Below are 19,050 nucleotides of genomic sequence, written 5' to 3'. Positions count from 1 at the left end.
TGGGAGAGCTTAAGCTTGGATAACAATACCTATCCCATTTCTTTGTGCATTGGTCTTGGGATTAATCCGAATGCGGCACAAATTTTCTTTGAATTTTCAATTTCCGCTGGCCATAGGTTTTGATGCAACCACTCTGGGATGGGACAGGGGGTGGAATGAGGTGCTTTTCAGAAAGCAACTAATTCAGGACAACGTTGACGTTATTTAACGCGATGCAAAGACCATCACCTCTGGCCCCATATCTCGCAAGTACTAGTAGGGATCTTCACTAAACATTCGCACACACATATATCTAGCACTTATACTCATGTGCAGCTGAGGATGAACATCGGGTGAAACGGTGAAACTGGGAAAGGGGATATCGATCTTTTACTACGTTCAAAGAAGTGATGATGGAAAATCTGCTTCAGTCAAGCCTTGGATATATTCATTCTGATACAGGGTGAAGGCGAATTGAGGAACTATGAAAAGAGCAAGTCTCTGTGGTCGCAATGCTGAAGATTTGACCTGGGACTAAACGACAGTGCAAGGGGGAGTCCAGAAAGATGGAAGGGCGCCCAAGCAAAACTTCGCGATCCCCCCCCTGACAGTAGATAGAATGCGCACAAGGTAAATAGGAAGATATTGCGGTTGACCACAAACATCCTAAACAACTTGGCTAAGATCAACAACAATTGGAGCTGTCTGCCGGCCTTGGAGAAGGATTCGAGTCCCATCTTTGCTGGACCGAGGGCTGTACAGAAGGGTAGGATCAGACGGCACTTTATCACCATACCAAGCGCCTAGACCTTCGGTACCGGAAAAAACAACTGGATGATACTCCTCGGGAATAACGAGTTCAAATTTGCCATTGAAGTACATTGGTAGCCCGCCGGGTGGTCTATCGGCTTTGAACAGCGGGGCTCTAGCAGCAGATGAATGGATGTCAGGTTTCCGCTGCTCCTTTTGCAAGAGATCATAAAATGGGCACTTGATCCAGGATTCATCCAAGTTATGCCCTGCATGTGTTTCGGAATGTTGTATATCTGCTGCTTCACCTTCTGTCAAGGAAAGGTTAGGTCGAGCGGATACAGGGTTGGGGATGCGATGAGAGCAGGTGAGGGGAACAGCAGGATTCATGATCCAAGAATTGAAATCCATTACACGATAACTCGCAATGAGCTCACCCGAGCCTGTCGACCAGGTGAAAGCACTGAGGCCATCGAAAGCGCCGATATAACATGCTCCTGGAGAAAACCCAAGCGTCCGACGGTGAGGAATAGCGAGCACAAGGTCACCTGGGTCAGTTATGATGAATGCAGAGGATGAAGTAGAAGACTCAGAGGCTAAGATAGGAGGGTTGGAAGTTGGAGTGAAACCGTTGGAAGAAGGGGGTGCGAGGTGCTGCATGTGCGGGTCACCCAAAATGGATACGAGAGTCAGGCTGTCATACCAAGAACTATCAGCGTTCCGTGGAACCCGTATGATAAATAACCCATTATCTGATACTCGAGTTACAGCAGGAAGAGGATTGTTGGGAAGGGTACCAAGATTAATGGGAGTCATATCATGGCTAAGGATGGTGACGTTCCCTTCAATGTCCTCAGCGGCAACTCGGTGGCTGCCATGGACAAATTCGATCCAGACTGGATGGTTGGGTGGATCAAGCTGGAATCGGGAAATTGTGTGCTGATGGTCGATATCAGTGAGTTCGATGGCACCACTACCAAAACCAAGAGCTACATGGTGACCATCAAGGGAGAGTGCTGCACATGTCACAACACCATTACGAACATCAGGGTCGTTGAATTGGGCATCATAATCATCCCAACTACCAGCCTTCTTTGGCAAATTAGGTAGCTTCGCCTCCATGACCATTCGAGCATTGAGTAAATCCTCACTCAATGGGATTCTGTGCCCGGCGAACTCGCCGGAAATGGTGAAGATCCGGACGGGATCAGAGAGATGGCCATACAGTTTATGAAAAGGTGATGAGGATGGGGTGAAAGGAAGGGTCGATCGATGGAGGTGCCATGATGCCAAGGCAGCCACGATACCCACATACTTCGCAAATTCCTGTTCTCGAGCTTCTCTCAAAAGTTTGAATGAATCGGAATTCTGTTAAAATGACATCATATTAAAATAATCATGACACGACGATTTTATTTACCTTGAATTCGTCAAATCCATCAGGGAATTCCTTGCGAAATTCATCGAACGATGCTAGGTGGATAAATGTAACCAAGTTTCGCGTGAGAAATGTATTAAATTCGTTCTGCAGATTGGACCCTTGTGCAAAGAGTTGTGAGGGGTCCAAGTGTTCTAATAAGTATTCACGAGCATATCGGAGGTGATGGGCACATCGGAGGCGATATGGGGGGCGACCTTCTCTCTCAGGAAGATTTCTCCATTTCCCCTTATCTCCTAAAGGGAGAACAGTGGGCAACCCAAACACATCCCGCTCACAACTATTATTGAAAAATCGGAGGAGTGGCAGTCCGATGAAATATTTATTCGCTTCCCTGATAAAGAATACCTTGTCGTTTTCATTACCAACTGAATCCCCTGTTATAAACTCTTTCATCGTTGCATGATAGAATTTGACACCCTGGATTTCCTCTGAGGAACTTTCTGGACGACTATCTGAAGGACTTTCCGAAGAACGTTCCAAGCCACTTGTTGAAGAAAGATCAACAATTGAGCGAATTGGATCCAATATGGCTAGGACCTCTTCCTCGGCAATTCCTGACAGCTGCGATATAAAAAACACACTTAGTGGCTCGAATGTCGCATTGATTGTGGCAACCACTTGCCGATACTTCTCGGCTGTATGTGGAGGGACGCCAGGTGAGTCGAACATATAGGCACGGCGAAGTATGCGCAAGTACTCTGAGTTGACGTCGGTGGGGGCATCGATGAGGTCACGGAAGTATTCAAACTCAGATCGAAGGGTTTCACCACGACGAGTTCGAGCAGAGACACCCCGAACTCGGATTGAGGCGATAATGGGTAATCCACGACATGCTGAGACAAACGCATCGACTTCTTCTTTTGATGGTTTCCAGGAAGAGTTGTCGATGCAATCCCGAAGCCCTTCCTCCACCATGCGGTGGATAGTGTGGAACTTTTCTTCCTCAGCGACAACGTCCATGTCTTCACAGGGTATGACAAGACCCTGGGCTCGAGCTCTAACCCAAGCCGACACAACGGATGACTCTGGCCGACAGCTGACCAACACGGCGAATGTGGCTGGCAGCTCATTAAGAATAAGTACTAGCTTCATTAAGGACTCAAGTTCCTCCTGAGCCCCACACTCGTCCAGTCCATCCAAGATGATGACAGGACGCTCCCCGCGCAAAGATAAAAGTTTGTGCATGAGATCGGCAATTAAATATCCCATCTGCTCCTCCAGAGTGGAATCTCGGAGGTCCTTCAGTGCCGAGGACTGTCGAAGTTGACTGACAAGAAGACCCTCGTATTCGGCATTAAACAAGGCAAGCTGACGTGCAAGAGTAGAGGGAAAGTGTTCAATCGAAGCAAGTCCTTCACCCTTCCGATTTTTGTCCCAGAAGAAAGATGCTGCCAAGCGACCCTGTTTTTTGAGAGCCGAGGCAACACTCATTGATATAGCCGTCTTTCCAGTACCCGGTGAGCCGCGAAGCCAGACAAATCGGTGCTTCCGGTTCTCCAAATGATCGAGTATTAATTCCTGGATCTGGACACGCGTATTTTCCAGGCATTTCGACTTGCTTTTCACGGCAGAATATTCCGCATTTGCTTTGTAGAGTTTTGAAAGTTCATCTGAAATGTCATTAAATTCCAAGTGGTGAAATCAATGGAAAACAACAAACAATCCACCGAGAGCCGAACTGTGTGGAGGAGATTTAGAGTTGTCGCAGCAGTCTATGGAGCATTCCCTGGTCAATCTTCCAACGACCTAAACGTGGATGGAACGAACCGAAAAGCGGGAGATAGCATCGCGGATGCACGACTTCACGGCGATTATTTCCTGGGTTATCTCAGTCACTAAAATTACCCTCTTGGCAAGCTTTCGACGTTTGAGTGCCTCAATTTGCTTTAATTGTTGTTTTAGAGCTCTATGACCGAGAGTTGAAATTTGGGCGAGAGAACGATGAAGTGAATGCACATACAAGTTAAATCGTTGGATCAGATCACCGATTTCGGAAGGAACTTGGCCAGTCCACAACTGGAGAGGCCCAAAGATCGTTTCGTGAGCGTTTCGAACTTCGTCGTCTAATCCCCTGAGATTTTCATCATTGTTGTCGATGGTCTGCATGAAAACATGGAGGTTATTTCATTAGATCGTAAAATCGCAACAACACATGCGAACCTCGTAAACTTGGAGCCATGTCAAGAGTACACTTGGTATCTGATCGAGGTTTGGAATAGGGACGAACTTAAGAGCAGAGGCGGCAGTTTGGAGAACGAGCCTTGTGGCGGCGATGATTGTTTCCTTCCCGTCACCGGCAGTGACGGTTGGGGATGACAGATCGGGCGTAGAGGGGTCAGATTTTCTGGGATCGGAGGACTTTGATTGGTCGGTATGAGTGGGATCGGGGCTGGGACTTCTGCTGAAAAGCCGAGCTATAGCGTGCCGAACAGGCCCCCGCTCCTTCCGGCCTCGAGAACTACCAAGAGTAGTGAAAGGATTAAGACGGAATCTATCGGTTCCACCGTGATCTGTGCCAGTTGTTGCATCGTTTTCAGTTGGAGAAGAAGTGATCTGGAGATTGGGAACAGAGTACGAGGGCCGCGATGGGCCACCGGGAGGCACAGGAGAGTCTCCCCTTTTGAACAACTTCAATCGATCAGACATCGCAATCGCGGAGGGCGCAGTGGGCGAAGAGCAGACCTCAGCCACACGACATATAAGGCAGTACTGACCTAACCACTAGCTGCCAAAACAGGACAATAAATATCGGAGTACCTAGGCAGGTTCCCAGCCTCTACTAAAGTAGAGAGTACCCTTCTGTCGGCGATGGATTGTTAACTATGCTACCCAAAGTATTAGGGCCAGTAACGAAATCCAAACAACCCACTTGTGTTTACTACGCTCCTTTGAGTATTTTGCAAGCGATTTTTTTTAGCATGATCTCCGTTGTTGATAGTTATTTGGTTCGGACCACTCCTGCCCTTGGCGCTCTCACGAGCCAGCCTGAAGCCTGCAGGCTAAATATCCAGAACTACATATACACACACACGCTTAGTAAACCAGAAACCTCGCGCAACTCCCGAGCCCCGGGAATTTATTATCCGGGCTCAACGGGAAAATGCTGGTGCACAATCGCCAGCAACATTCGTCGCAGGAGTGTTCAAGGGTGACACTTACCATATTTCTGCTGTGCAGATCGATGCTACTTGGCTCTCTCTCTCTGTTCCTTACTCGCACAATCTGAAAGCTTCAGCGGACGTAGAAAGTAACAGATAGGTTCCGAAATACTCTCATTCTCCTTCCTCCGAGTATTGCATGAGATTGCATGCCACGCATTTTTCTAGCTCGGTCGGCTCCACTTCGCCCTCCACACTGAAACCCTTAATACATTTGCGTTGCTTCGATCACTGGCCACTGAGGAGCAGTATGGACATCGTTTGGAAATCTCTGAGACACGCTGGAGATGTGCAGGCACAACATTTGGTAGTAACACCAAAAAACTAAGATACCCCATGGACGATTCACCAATTGACGACTCCGATGAACCTACAGACACTCTCCTTTAGTATCCCAGCGAAAGGTTATTTGGCGGAGTTCATAAATAGGATCATACTTGACCAACCCTATGACGATTCGCTTCTAGTCCTCAAAGTTGGGGGTGGGAGGATAACGTGAACCAGTTCTGAACCGCAGGGTCGCCAAGGAATTGCGATCATGTACCAGGCGTGTCTTACCGTTCTCAGCTCTGCTGAGCTGGTGCTTCAACACAGAAACACGCGCTTTTCATCAGCCCTCTTGATGAGTGAATTATGTTTCGTAGTGGGAATACTGACAATTTCGATTTCGATTCTTCAGTCACTGCGGGTACCGGGTGCTGATGATCTAGATGAAGTTTGCTGATCCCAAGAATTTCCTCGTTATCCAATTACTTTCGCACTTAAATTCGCATTCACTTCATTGTCAACTCCACATCAAAAGATAAAGACACAATTCGCCGACACTACTACGTTCAATTCATTCGGGTGATCATTGATGGAAGAAATCTTTGCTCGCACTTTCTAGAGTGTCTTCATAATGATTCGACCGCCGACCGTCCTGATCGACGATGACAAGCTCACCGTTACTAACGTTGTACTATCCACTATTACCACGAGTTTAAGATCGTGACATCCGAATACACTTTTCTCATTTGTTTTCTCGTTCATAAAAGACTCACCAACCGAAGCTTTGCTTTATAAGCCTAAACAAGTGAGTAAGTGGAGGCCTAAGAGATGTGGTTAGTAATAAACCTAGACGTCGAGCTTGAGTTCTCCCATCCAATATTTAACATCGCTTTATGTGTGGGCGCAGTGACAAAAACAGAGAGGATGAAGTTAATCCCATCAGAGGCCGCTCCAGCCTAGAGGCTCGCGACGCACGAGCAGGTCCGGGTAACATCATCACAGCAAGTGGTCCAAACATTCCCGATGAGTTGTACTCAGGGCTCTCCCTTCGACCGGCGCCCAGGGGATGGTCCATTCAAGAGGATGCTACGAGAGGCAAGATCTTCCAAGTACAATACTCCGGACCGGAGCCTGAGGGAAGTTTTGGCAATCGAGAGCTACTGGACGAGCTGGACGAGGAAAAACAAGGTGATAAACCTGAAGCAAAAGAAAACAACGGCATCCGCGGGAACGCCGAAAGCGGAGATCGAGAGCCAGATGACAACGATGGGGAAGGTGGAGTTCATAAGCGCCGAATCAGCTTCCCGGAATCACAAAGAAGCGTAGTACCACCAATAATACTGGAGAGGCCACGATCGGAAGGAGGGAGGGGAGCGACCTTTACGCCGGTCGTAATTACCGGAATCCTGAGCTTGCCAAGAAGACGCACGATCTTTTGCTACATTACGCCTGAAGATCCAATTGCAGCCAAGGGCCGTGGCTATCAGCCTTCGAACAGTACGCCGATGCACCGACGCCGAGTGGAGCCGTAGTTGCATTCGATCGGACGTTCCGCATGGATCTTCCCACTGACGCGAGACTTACACTAGACGTCGAATCTTACCAACCGCTTCTTTCCGTTATGCTCCAGTGCCAGGCTCAGGGCTTGTCGAGAAAAAGGAGGAAAGCACGAAAAGTGGTTGATGCAGGGATCCGAGCACGTATTGAACTGCAGGCAATCTCCATGCATTTACGATAATTTCCGCAAGGAGCAAGCTGACGAACCGAAGTGTGAAAGTACCACTAGGCAGAAGTCAATTTGGCCAGGACTGAACACAAGCGAAGGCTGATGTAATAGTAGCTTATGTGAATATATGGAATTAATAAGTATAGCCTTTGCAACATTTCGACCCACGTCACCACACGCATTGGTGAATCCGTTATGGGAGAATATAGGAAAGTCCGGGAAATCAAAGACACAGGCCGTTGAACGTTTACCCTTCAGTCGGAGCCCATGGAAATGGGGCAAGTATGTGATTGTAGCCAGATGTATGGCGCCATCGCCAATACAAGGTTGGCTTGACAGAGATTCGCTGCGGGACGATTCGAAGACTTCGAATCCTCCAACGCGAAGGTGAGCTAGGCAAGTCAATTATTCCCCCTTTGGAAAAATCATTGCCCCGGAAGGGGGTTCCCCTGATTGAATTAACAAACAGCTAGGGCTAGGGTCCTCTAAAGTGACGGCAACAATTCCCTGTATATCAATAGAGGCAATTCCATTGACATGGCAGGCAAGACGGAGTGTCTGAGGAACAAAAGTTTAACATTGAAGTCAACTGAGTATGAACCAACCTGTTATCACGTTTGCGATTGAGGACCTTCGGTTCGGCTCTCCGAGCCGAGCCACGGCACCCCTACCAGTGAGACGAGGCCTAGCCCCCATGAATCGTTAAATGCTTGCTTTAATTTTTGAGGGGGGAACTTGTAATCCATCAGGGTGCAAAAATAGCCATCGAACGGTGCGTCTGGACACTCCTGCGAAGCAAGCAACCTCCCTTAGACATAGAAACCAAGGCAACAGGCCCAGGATCCTCCTCCATGCTGACCGGACAAGACAAAATACTGCAAATTCAGGTACTTAGATGCACATTTTGGGACTTTCGCGCGCGGTACCACTGCGTTTGTCAAGACTCAAAAATGCTCAAGGTTTTTCGAGGACGACTATGGTTGCTCCACAGTGTCAACATTATTGTAGGGATAGACTCCGCCGCCGGCCCCAGAAGCTGTGGGGCATAGGTCAGAGACCAGAAAGCTGAAAAACAGGGCGTTGGAAGTGGGTCCTGGTCTGGTGTCGACGCCCGAGACGCACAAGTCCGTTAATTATATAAATCCGTGGGAACCTACGTAGACCACGCAAATAGCTCGACCCAGGCAGGATGCCAGCCTCTATCAAGAGTCTATAGAACATCCACAAGTGGGCCAAAATGCATACTGAAGCTGTCGCGAACAGGAATTGGAGGGTTCGGCGCTACGCTATCAAGCGTCTGTGATAAGCTTATGCCACTTCGAGAAGATTCAAATGCAACAGTGTATGGCCTTCTTTTGGAAGGCCAGGGCGGTGTCTGACTCTTTGTAACTGGAGTCATCATGGCAGGCCTTAGGTCGCTGCAAGAGCGTTCAGAAGTCTTGGAGGGAGGGAACTCGAACACTATCGAGAACAATTTCACCGACGCTGGTGAGCGCTTTTTTGATAGCCGCGTGAACCATTCAAAGAGCCGTGCATATATGCTCATGCATGACAGCTGAGACAGTTAACTCCCTTAATACGAAACAGAATGCCCTGTTGGGCGCTGATTTTGACTTCTCAAAGATTTTGGGCCTTGCAAGCACTGGAAGCTTTGATGATCTTATCGCACCCCTGAGTATATTTGTTTCCGTTTTGTCAGTGCCGAAAGGACCTGTGACATACGATCCGTCTTCTAACCCGGCCTTCGACCCAGGGATAATCTAGCGGCTATCCACAGCTTTGTCGCCGTCGTAGCCATCCCCTTTAAAGTGAGCAATCGCTCAAATTTCTAACGCAAGAAAGGAAATTCAGAGTACTCTGGGGATAGGCAATTGTAAACATCGAGCTCCAGCGTCAAGGAAATGATCGAAGGGCGCTAGTGCTCCTGAATCAAATGGCGGATATGATGAGCCAGCTGACTGAACTGTCATCGACCGCTCCAAATGAAACCGAGGAAACTGGCATTGCGGGAATCCTTCAAAAAATGAAGGTATCCTAGCTTCCAAGTCAGCCTATACTACTGGCATGCTAATGTACACTTTAGAGCGGGATAGATGATTGTGGGAACATGATTGATTGTTACCTCAAACAAAAAGTTATCAGTTAGTCGCGCCCTGCCTATGAACCTTCGCAGTCACTTACCTCACGCCAATCTAGTTCGGATCGTTAAGTCCTTGGCTTGGCAGGAGAAATTCGAGTCTTTCGCCCAAATGTTTTCTGAGCTCAAAACAAGCCTGAACGATGCGATGCTCGTCATCGTTCACAGGTCCACAAGGAAGATCAATGACAGGACGAAAGCTTCGGATGGGAAACTGGATCGAGTTCTCGTGCTATTAAGGAAACGTACGGACTTAGAGAACAAGATAGCCCGTTTCATTCAGAGACATGGTGGAATCGACCGCTGTCTGGAAGAGGACAGTATCGTCCAAGGGTTGATTACAGTTTCTGAGAAGAAAATTACCGATCCTTTCCCATCCGTCGATTACCGAACCGAGCCCGTCATTATGCCATACGATGACTATGGGAGGCAATGGTCGCGAAACATACCTACGGCGCGCTTCGCAGATGGCAATGGTGACAACGTGTATGGCTTATCTCAAATCCCTGGTGAAATCAATACTGGGTATATGGGATATTACGGGTCTCGCGACGCGCGCACCTGGTATTCTCCGGCTGCCCAAACTGGACCCGTCCCTTCCGCCTACCCATCCGTGGTTCGGCCTGTATCGCAATCCGAAGCCCTCCGTCGACCCTCGGAATATCCACCACCTATTCCCGGTGTCACCCAACCTGACCAGTATGTTGACCTGGGACTTGTAACGCAGTGCAGGGAAGACATCGTCGTCGCGTTGAACACAGGGATTGGCGCACTGCTGCAAAACCACACGGTGATATGGAGATTGAAATTAGATCACCAAACGGCCGTGATCACGAAGGAAATACGGATGAACACTTCTCGTATCCTCCAGAAACTGGATGCTGGTCCCCATAATCGAGTTAGCGACCCACACATCCGCACCATCTGGGCCACAGAGGTATTGTATCCTTGGGCGGTCGGTGTGAAGCTTATTGAGTATCTCACTCTCAATTAACAGAAGTGGAAAGGCTCCGTCTCCGGTCCAATGTTCGTTCAGGCTGTTTGGGACTACATGGGCGATTGTATAGGATCTCCTAGCCTTCCGGAGCTTGTTTGTGACCGCTGGACCTTGGAATTCTTTGGGCCATCATACAGAAAGGCGCTTTTAGAAGCGATAGACATCGATCACAGCGGCTATGTTAGTGTCCAGGAGATAAACAAATTCACGGAAACAAAGCCCGCTGGATATACGTATGTGATTTCCCCATCAACGACAATCTCGTTATTTATGATGGGGTAGTCTGCCTGTTTGGTTCGCGTACTCTGCTGTGAGATCCAGTTACGAGGCAGTCCAGTGAGTGGTTCATATAGGAAAACAGAGTTGTGAGCTAATTGTGTTGTAGTTATAGAAAGGAGATATTGAATAGTATTGGTGCTCTAAACCGTAGTGTTGCTGAAGGACGTGTCGCACCTGCGATAGTTCGATCGGTCAAAGAATACCTGAGCACAGTCAACAACATAGTCCTCGAGGGGCTTGTAAATCCACTTGTTGTTCCTCCGAGTCGGATACGGGATATTCAGGGATGTGGGCCGTTGTATGTTCCTTTGCGCTCGCGAACGCGGGAGCGAGAAAGCGATCTTGCAGAGAAGCTGTCCAAGGCGCGTTGGGAGATTGATGGACCTGCTGCCTTATCCGCGATAATTGGAGAAGGGCCTTTGGAGCATGTGAGTTCCCGTCCACTTCCGCAGCTAATGAGCGCTGATCACCCCACCCGATTGTTAAGCACTTACTTCCACTCCTTTATGTGTTTGTCAACCACTATGCGGAATCGGCAACAAAGCAGATTGTCTCGGAAGGGGAGACCCGGAACTTTGGAACCGGAAAAGAAACTATTTTAAAAATCGCGGAGCTCGTAGATGATCGGGTCTTCTACCTTCGTGAATATCTTGGTCCATTCGAATACTTTACATTCGCATGTGGGCTATTCTCTTCATGGCGCACAGTCATACCGGATGTTGATCCTCTGCCAACTCTGTCCTCGGAGCGTCCGGACAATGCGGTGCATATTGTAGAGAAATCAGCAATTCCAGGCTCATACCCTATTGTGGTGCCACCTGTTTTTCCGCCACCTGTGGTAGTTGTGGAGCCACCACCACCCGAAATGGTCTACCTTCCCTCCCCATCGGCCAGACCCCTAGGCATTAAGAATACATCGCCACCATGGTCGCCGCCATCTCGACCCTCTTTCTTTTCCAGGATTAAAAGAAGATTCACTTGAGTTTGGCGCCGAAGGTCAGGGGGGACCCGCAGAGAAGTAGGTTTGGTCAGGTGATATCATCCTTTCTGAGGACTTCGCTAAGTATATTCTTTCGCAGAGATACTAAAGCTTAAAAATGAGAAACTCGAGATGGGGTTCTTTCACTGGATCTGCGGTCTTCCGCGTGGATCTGCTGGATCCGTCAATTGTCCGCGGGGTATTTTAGTTTCTGGCGTTTTACCGAATGCCGTGCCTGCATAGCTCTCGTATATTCCAGATATTTTCAAACAATTCTGTACTGTTTGTCGGTGGTCAGTGATCGGAGCAACGCAAATGTGTTAAATAACCTAATACTATTTGCGCCACTGTATTATAATTTATTCCGTTGTGCGAAAGTGGAGCTGATGAGATCATCGAAGGATTGTTTTAGTATGCTCGACTTCTAGCATGATGAGCGCAAGGCAATCACTGTCGAGGGAAGACGCCTTTGCGACAGCTGTTGCCGCTAAAGCCGTCGTCAAATCAGGGCCAATGTTTCAGACGTCGGGTGATCAGTCAGATAGCCAAGTTCAATCATTGCTCCCTTGGTGGTCTCTTCACGGAGAACTGTGGTTGGATCTTGTACTGAAAGGCGTAAGAATCAACTCCAAAACTCCGGAAGAGTACAATTGACATATCATTACACCCGGGATCATAGCTTCACATCAACCCTGACAATCTTCCGGAGCATCTGACCAGGAACGACGTGGTCGCAATCCGCTCCATTATCTCACCGTCTTCTCACACTTTGATCGCCTTGACATTACTATCGACGACAATGGCGACCTGTACAGGATCCATTTCTTCTTCCAACCCAGAATCCAACCAGGAAGCCACTACTCTCACCTATGAAGCCAGCAATCGCGCTTTTATCAGTCAGACGTTAGAGATACTTGGTATCTCTATCAAAGAATTGTTAGATGCGGAGCGTACACTAAGCGAGGAGTTGTACGCTCATGTAATAAAAAAACAAGAATCAATTATGCAAGAACAGAGTGAAAGGATACGCAGAAGCAAGGAAGAAGGCTGGGGAGGGAAATGGGGTCGTATGGCGGCTACCGTCGGTGGTGTTGCGGTGAGTGAGCCGACAATTCTACACATGCACAATATACATAGGCCATTCTGACAGTGGAATTAAAAAGCTCGGTGGTGTTGCCATAGGCATTACTGGAGGGTTGGCCGCTCCAGTACTTCTTCCACTACTCCCCTTCATTTCCGCCACAGCCGTCACCCCTGCCATCGTCGGTGGTCTCTTCGGGCTCGCCGGAGGCGGTCTGACGGGATACCGTGTGCGGAAACGTTGGGCAGGAGTGCAGCATTTCGATTTCATAGAGTTGTCAGGTCCAAACGCTGCAGGAAGTCCCGGCTCCCACAATGTGCACGAATCACCCTCGCTTCCGGACACCATTGAGCTCAGGGAGACTCCTAGGCCCAAGGCACCAAGTCTTGTCGTAGGTATAGTTCCATCGACCACTCATTTGGAGGCTCAGCAGAAATCGGAAATAGGCGTCAATTATCATCCCTGGTATCCAAGTTGAGTCGGAGCACGAGTCATTAGATGCTGCAAAGGCTTGTAGGAGATTGTTTGAGGAGTCCAAGCAGGATCTGTTCGTCCTGTCACACTCTCCAGATGGCGAGTCCATTTGACATCACCTGGCAAGGAGTGCGTTAACGTTTCTGCTCCTAGCAATGCTAATAATCGGCCAGTCACTGAGTTCGTGGGTGAAATCACAGTTAGTGACGCAGGCAAAAATGGAGATTATCAAGCACACAGCGCTGAGCGCTGTCGTGGCGGCCGTTTCATTGCCTGTTTCCATCTACATAGCCACTGGTTAGTCAGAAAAGAATAGTTTCGAGAGTCTCGACCCGACGAGGCACTCCTTTCTAGGGCTGATCGTGGACAATGATTGGATAAGAGCTCGAGTACGGTCATCCAGCTGAACACCCGCAGAATCTAACCTCTAAAGTATTACCAGGATAGAGCACAAAAAGCTGCGATTCTTTTAGCTGAGGCTCTGCACGATGGGATACAAGGGAAACGGCCCGTGACGCTGGTATGTTGTGTTATGCCATCCAGCAGCTGTGCTACCTCCCACCGACGCCTCCCTATCCTGTTCTAGATCGGTTTCTCCTTGGGAGCATTGGTTTTATTTGAGGCTCTTTTAATATTAGACAGTAAGGGGGTTGGGGAAGGCGGAGCGAGGGGCGTTGGGCCCCTCGTCGATACTGCAGTACTGATATCGCTCCCCTCTGCCCCGTCAAAGAAAGAATGGAGAAAGGCAAGGAGCCAGATTGGACGACGGATGGTAAATGCGTGAGCAGCCTTTTTATATGGAGTATATGCGGTGTCCTCACCCGCCACACAGATACTGTTCAAATGACTTTGTCCTAGCGAGTGTTGGTAGACTTCACGAAGTTCTGGGAGGAGCAAATATGGGTTCGATTGGTGGCTTATGCTCCACTGATACGATCGGTGGTGTAGATGGTGTAGAGAACGTCGACTTGAGTAGCGTCATCGAAGGTGTGCATCGGGCCGTTAGGGAGTTCCGGACACTGACAATGTTATTCCCGATCGCAGGTCACCTCGACATATCAGCGCGCATGGCTCTGATTCTGGAGCAGATCGATATTATGGCCTAAGACATGGGAGAAGGGGGTTTGCGAAATTTAAGTCTGGGCGAAAGGGGCTTTGGCCGGGGACTCCGACGTTTCACTAGATCCCTACGATGTAGAAACACCGGTGATGTGACCCTTAAGTGACTTTGCATGTAAACTGTGAGCCGTCTGGAGGACTCTCAGGCTAGGTGGGGTGTTCCACTGGTGCTCTACCTCCGCTCCAATCTGGCGAATCCAGATCGCAACGTTTTGGTTTTTCGCCCTGCAGTAACCTCAAGGTTTCCTGAGGCGATGGAGTAATTCGTATTCACAATACCAGATGAACGGAGCTAGCATCAGGGCGCTAATGACAGCAACAGGTCAAGGCGAGTAACCCCATTCATTAGCATGGAGAAACAAAGGTTTAGCGTTGAAGTCACCCAGATGCAAACTCAGTATGGACTTGACGTCGTCGACAAAAGAAATTAGATCAGCGCGCACCCTCTCCAGATAGTTTCTAGCCTATACACGTTGGAGTCCACCCTTGTCTCGTCACGAAGTTGGTCCGGGGCTCTCATGAATCGTTTAAATGCTTGTTTTGGTCTCGAATTGTTAAAATATCTTTTCCAGCGGGTTCAAGATCATGCTGACTGATCAAGACGAATGGGTCGTTACTGCAAGTTCAGGCGCTCAGGTACATATTTGGGATGAGTTCTGCGGTTCTATTGCGTTTGTCAAAATCCTCAGCATTTTCCCGATATTTCTGAGAATGACTGTAGAGATTGACGAAGGAACAGGCTCGGCTCCAGAGCTATAGGGCATACCAGGTATGCTCGGATAACAGCAGCCTAAGTCATGAACCGGAAGATCCCGGCGGACCATTACTGAAACTGTCCCGATCAATTGGGTGTTCAAACAATGTTATCAAGCGTCTGCGAGAGCCTTATGCTACATGCTATCTATCAGCGCTTAGAGTTGTGCTTCTCAAATAACCAGTGACTTTGCCTCACAAAGTCTCAATATGTAACAGCGTATTGTCTGAATGTCCTCCTTTGGGAAAGGCAGTGCGGTTGTCCCCATAGAGCCGTCATGCCAGACCTAAGGTCGCTGCAAGAGCGTTCAAAAGTCTTGACAGAAGGAAACTCGAGCACTATCGAGAACAAATTTAGCGAAGCTGGTGAGCACTCTCTTGAGAAAGCGCCGTTGCATATACGCTCACCTATGACAGCTGAGACAGTTGACTCCTTCAGTACGAAACAGAATGCCCTGTTGGGCGCTAATTTTGATTTCTCCAAGATTTTGGGTCTTGCCAGCACTGGAAGCTCTGATGATCTCATCGCACCCCTAAGCACATTTGTTTCCATCTTGTCAGTGCGAAACCTGCGGCATATGATCCATCTTCTGACCCAGCCTTCGACCCAGGGATAATTTGGCGACTGTACATAGCTTTGTTGCCATAGTCGCCATCCCCTTTAAAGTGAGCAATCACTCGACTTCCTAACGCAAGAAAAGAAATGCAGAATGCTCTTGGGATAGGCAATTATAAATATTGAGCTCCAGCGTCTAAAGAATGATCGAAGGGCGCTGGTGCTCCTAAATCAAATGGCAGATATGATGAGCCAGCTGACTGAGCTGTCATCGACCGCTCCAGATGAACCCGAGGAGACTGGCATTGTCGGAATTCTTCAAAAAATGAAGGTATTTTAACTTCCAAGTAAACTCATATTCATTGCATTCTAACGTACATGTTAGAGCGGGATAGACGATTGTGGGAACATGATTGATTGTTACCTCAAACAAAAAGTTATCGGTCAGTCGAGGCTTAGTCAGGAACGTTCGCAGCCATTTACCCCGCGAATCCAGTTCGAATGGTTAAATCCTTGTCTTGGCAGGAGAAATTCGAGTCGTTTGCCCAAAAGTTTTCTGAGCTCAAAACGAGGCTGAATGATGCAATATTTGTCATCATTCACAAGTCTACAAAGGAGATCAATGAAAGGGCGAAGGCTTCGGATGAGAAACTGGATCAAGTCCTCGGATTATTGAAAAAACGTACGGATTTGGAGTACCAGATGGATCGTTATATTCAGCAGCATGGTGGAATCGGCCGCTGTCTGGAAGACGATAATCTCATTCAGGGGTTGATTGCAGTTTCTGAGAGGAGAATTGACGATCCCTTTCCATCCATCGATTACCAAGTCGAGCCCGCTGTTACGGAACACCACGACCGTAGAAGGCCTACGACCCGCTTCGTAGATGACAATTATGATGGTGTGTATGACTTACCTCAAACTCGTGGAGCTGGCATTGGGTCTCGCCGCGTGCGCACTCGGTATGCCCAAGCTACCCCTTTCCCTCCTACCTATCCATCCATGTACCAGCCTGTGTTGCAAACCGAAGGCTTCCGTCAGCCCTCACAATATCCGCCGGGGCCCGCCTATCCATCCATGGCTCAACCAGTATCGCAATTCGAAACCACCCGTCGACCCTTGGAATACCCGCCACCTATTCCCCGTGCCACCCAACCTGGCCAGTATGTTGACCTGGGGCTTGTGACGCGGTGCAGAGAAGAAATTACCGTCGCTTTGAATACAGGGATTGACGCGCTGCTAAAAAACCATTCGATGATTTGGAAATTGAAATTAGACCACCAAACGGCCGTGATCACGAAGGAAATACGGATGGGCACTTCTCGTATCCTTCAAAAGTTGGATGCTGGTCCACATGAGGGAGTTAGCGATCCATACTTGCGCGCCGTCTGGGAAACAGAGGTACGGTATCCTTGGACAGTGTGTTATGCGAACTTATTGAGTATCCCATCTTCAATTAACAGAAGTGGAGAGGCTCTGTCTCCGGCCCAGTGTTCGTTCAGGCCGTTCGGGACTACATGAGCGACTGTATAGAATCCCCTGGCCATCCAGAGCTTGTTTCTGATCACTGGACCTTGAAATTTTTGGGGGTATCATATAGGAATGCCCTTTTAGAAGCGATCGACATCGATCACAGCAGCTATGTCAGTGTCCAGGAGATAAACAAGTTCACGGAAACAAAGCCCGCAGGGCACACGTATGTGACTCTCCCATCAACCACAACCTTGAGACTCATCATGAGACAGTCTACCTGTTTGGCTTGCATACTCCATTGCGAGATATAGTTATGAGGCAGCCCAGTAAGTAGCTCATATCAGAAAGTAGAGCTATCCGCTAATTGTGTCCTAGTTATAAAAAGGAGATATTGAATAGTATTGGTGCTCTAAACCGTAGTGCCGCTGAAGGACGCATCGCGCCTGCGATAGTTGGATCAGTCCATGAATATCTGAGCACACTCAACAACATAGTTCTCGAGGGGCTTGTATACCCACTTGTTGTTCCTCCCAGTCGGATACGGGACATTCAAGTACACGAGCCGTTGTCTGTGCTTTTGCGCTCGCGAATGCGGGAACGAGAAAAGGATCTTGCACAGAAGCTGTCCAACGCGCGTTGGGAGATTGACGGAGCCGCCGCCTTATCTGCTATAATTGGAGAAGGACCATTAGAGCATGTGGGTTCGTGTCCACTCCCCTAGCTACTGAGCACTGATCACTCCACCGACTTGTTCAGCACTTACTTCCACTCCTTTATGTGTTCGTCAACCACTATGCGGAATCCGCAACAAAGGAGATTATCCCGGAGGGGGGGACCCGCAACTTCGTAACTGGAAGAGAAACTATTTTAAAAATCGCAGAGCTCGTAGATGATCGGGTCCTCTACCTTCGTGAATGCTTTGGCCCAAACGAATTTCCTACATTTGCATGTGGCCTATTCTCTTTCTGGCACCCAATCGCACCGGATGGTGATTCTCTGCCGGCTCTGTCCTCGGAGCATGCCCATGCTCTTGAAAGAACAGCGATTCCAGGCTCATATTCTGTTGTGCCGCCACCACCCATGGAGGTTTACCCTTCCTCAGACAGATCTTCGAGCATCAGCAGTACTAGGCGACGGCGACGGCGACGGCGACCATCACCACCCTCAACACCATCCATACGGTCAATATCGCCACGACCAACACGAGTGGTACAACTACAGCCACCGTCGCCGCCGCAGTATGCGATGCCATTACGGCCACCATCACCACTACCACCATCACGGTCATACAGTCACCACTACGATCACCACCACAGTACCACTACCATGGTCACTGCCATCGTTGCTGCCGTGGCTGCCACCTTGGCCCTCTTTACTTTCTTTTCCTTTTTCTTTCTTCTTTTTTTCGTCTGTAACTTCCGCAGGACTGTCTGAGGCTTGAGGTGAAGGGTGGACCTCCAGAAAAAGGGTACCAGATGGTAAGGTGTGTGAGTGGCCTAGAGGAGCTGTCGAGAGATGTCCTTGTCAGCCATCGAGGCCCACATATGAGGGAATGCGTTGCCGCACCAGCCAGCCTCCACAACCGAGCCTTGATGACCCACAACCTTCTATATCTCTCCCCATTTATCCTTTCATCTCACACTGAGTCATGTATAGTACAGCATATGCTGATAGGACGGAAGTGTACTTTAAAATGAACACATCATCATCTTGCCGAATGTGGGGTTCATGCTGGATCCATCGTGGTAGATTGGGTATACCCACTAAAGTAAACCTCGCTGCATCTAGCTAAGGGGTAGATCGTTTTTGAGAACCAGAACGTAATCGAATCGGGCTGCATTTCAGTACTCTCACAGTTCAATTCGGTCCTGAAGTGGTTCG

General features: G+C 48.8%; 6 protein-coding genes across 6 annotated transcripts; 5 read left to right on the top strand and 1 right to left on the bottom strand.

The window, feature by feature from the left end:
• Positions 1-945: 945 nt before the first annotated feature.
• Positions 946-1,465, top strand: EI90DRAFT_3045119 (uncharacterized protein; the record flags this gene model as incomplete). Its single annotated transcript, XM_039059389.1, is given in 2 exon segments — positions 946-1,282; positions 1,296-1,465. Coding segments are annotated over 2 exon segments (323 nt in total), but the record flags the coding sequence as incomplete, so codon positions are not given.
• Positions 1,466-3,412: 1,947 nt separating this feature from the next.
• Positions 3,413-3,724, bottom strand: EI90DRAFT_2821743 (uncharacterized protein; the record flags this gene model as incomplete). Its single annotated transcript, XM_039053575.1, has 1 exon — positions 3,413-3,724. A coding segment is annotated over one exon (312 nt), but the record flags the coding sequence as incomplete, so codon positions are not given.
• Positions 3,725-6,488: 2,764 nt separating this feature from the next.
• On the top strand, positions 6,489-7,278 carry EI90DRAFT_3119532 (uncharacterized protein; the record flags this gene model as incomplete). Its single annotated transcript, XM_039063216.1, has 2 exons — positions 6,489-7,123; positions 7,185-7,278. 2 exons carry the CDS (start codon positions 6,489-6,491, stop codon positions 7,276-7,278), a joined length of 729 nt encoding a protein of 242 aa, XP_038919080.1.
• A 1,365-nt stretch (positions 7,279-8,643) lies between these two features.
• EI90DRAFT_3045103 (uncharacterized protein) lies at positions 8,644-12,060 on the top strand. The gene is made up of 11 exons (XM_039059388.1): positions 8,644-8,809; positions 8,877-9,015; positions 9,075-9,129; positions 9,189-9,350; positions 9,405-9,462; positions 9,518-10,395; positions 10,456-10,688; positions 10,738-10,791; positions 10,841-11,162; positions 11,222-11,752; positions 11,814-12,060. The coding sequence occupies exons 1-10, from the start codon at positions 8,722-8,724 to the stop codon at positions 11,714-11,716; spliced, it is 2,484 nt and encodes an 827-aa protein (XP_038919079.1). The 5' UTR covers positions 8,644-8,721; the 3' UTR covers positions 11,717-11,752; positions 11,814-12,060.
• Positions 12,061-12,267: 207 nt separating this feature from the next.
• Positions 12,268-14,489, top strand: EI90DRAFT_3045098 (uncharacterized protein). The gene is made up of 10 exons (XM_039059387.1): positions 12,268-12,328; positions 12,393-12,809; positions 12,877-13,185; positions 13,241-13,367; positions 13,422-13,565; positions 13,623-13,657; positions 13,711-13,788; positions 13,855-14,048; positions 14,101-14,255; positions 14,313-14,489. Exons 2-10 carry the CDS (start codon positions 12,513-12,515, stop codon positions 14,372-14,374), a joined length of 1,401 nt encoding a protein of 466 aa, XP_038919078.1. The 5' UTR covers positions 12,268-12,328; positions 12,393-12,512; the 3' UTR covers positions 14,375-14,489.
• Positions 14,490-15,661: 1,172 nt separating this feature from the next.
• Positions 15,662-18,889, top strand: EI90DRAFT_3045091 (uncharacterized protein). Its single transcript, XM_039059386.1, has 9 exons — positions 15,662-15,696; positions 15,752-15,806; positions 15,866-16,027; positions 16,082-16,139; positions 16,193-17,097; positions 17,160-17,392; positions 17,442-17,495; positions 17,545-17,866; positions 17,926-18,889. Exons 3-9 carry the CDS (start codon positions 15,932-15,934, stop codon positions 18,601-18,603), a joined length of 2,346 nt encoding a protein of 781 aa, XP_038919077.1. The 5' UTR covers positions 15,662-15,696; positions 15,752-15,806; positions 15,866-15,931; the 3' UTR covers positions 18,604-18,889.
• The last annotated feature ends 161 nt before the right edge of the window (positions 18,890-19,050 follow it).

This window comes from Cantharellus anzutake, assembly GCF_015039405.1.
Source record: "Cantharellus anzutake strain C23 chromosome Unknown EI90scaffold_11, whole genome shotgun sequence".
In the NCBI taxonomy this organism is placed as follows: Eukaryota; Fungi; Basidiomycota; class Agaricomycetes; order Cantharellales; family Hydnaceae; genus Cantharellus; species Cantharellus anzutake.
The sequence above is the reverse complement of the archived record's forward strand: the minus strand, read 5'-3'. Positions and strand labels throughout refer to the sequence as shown.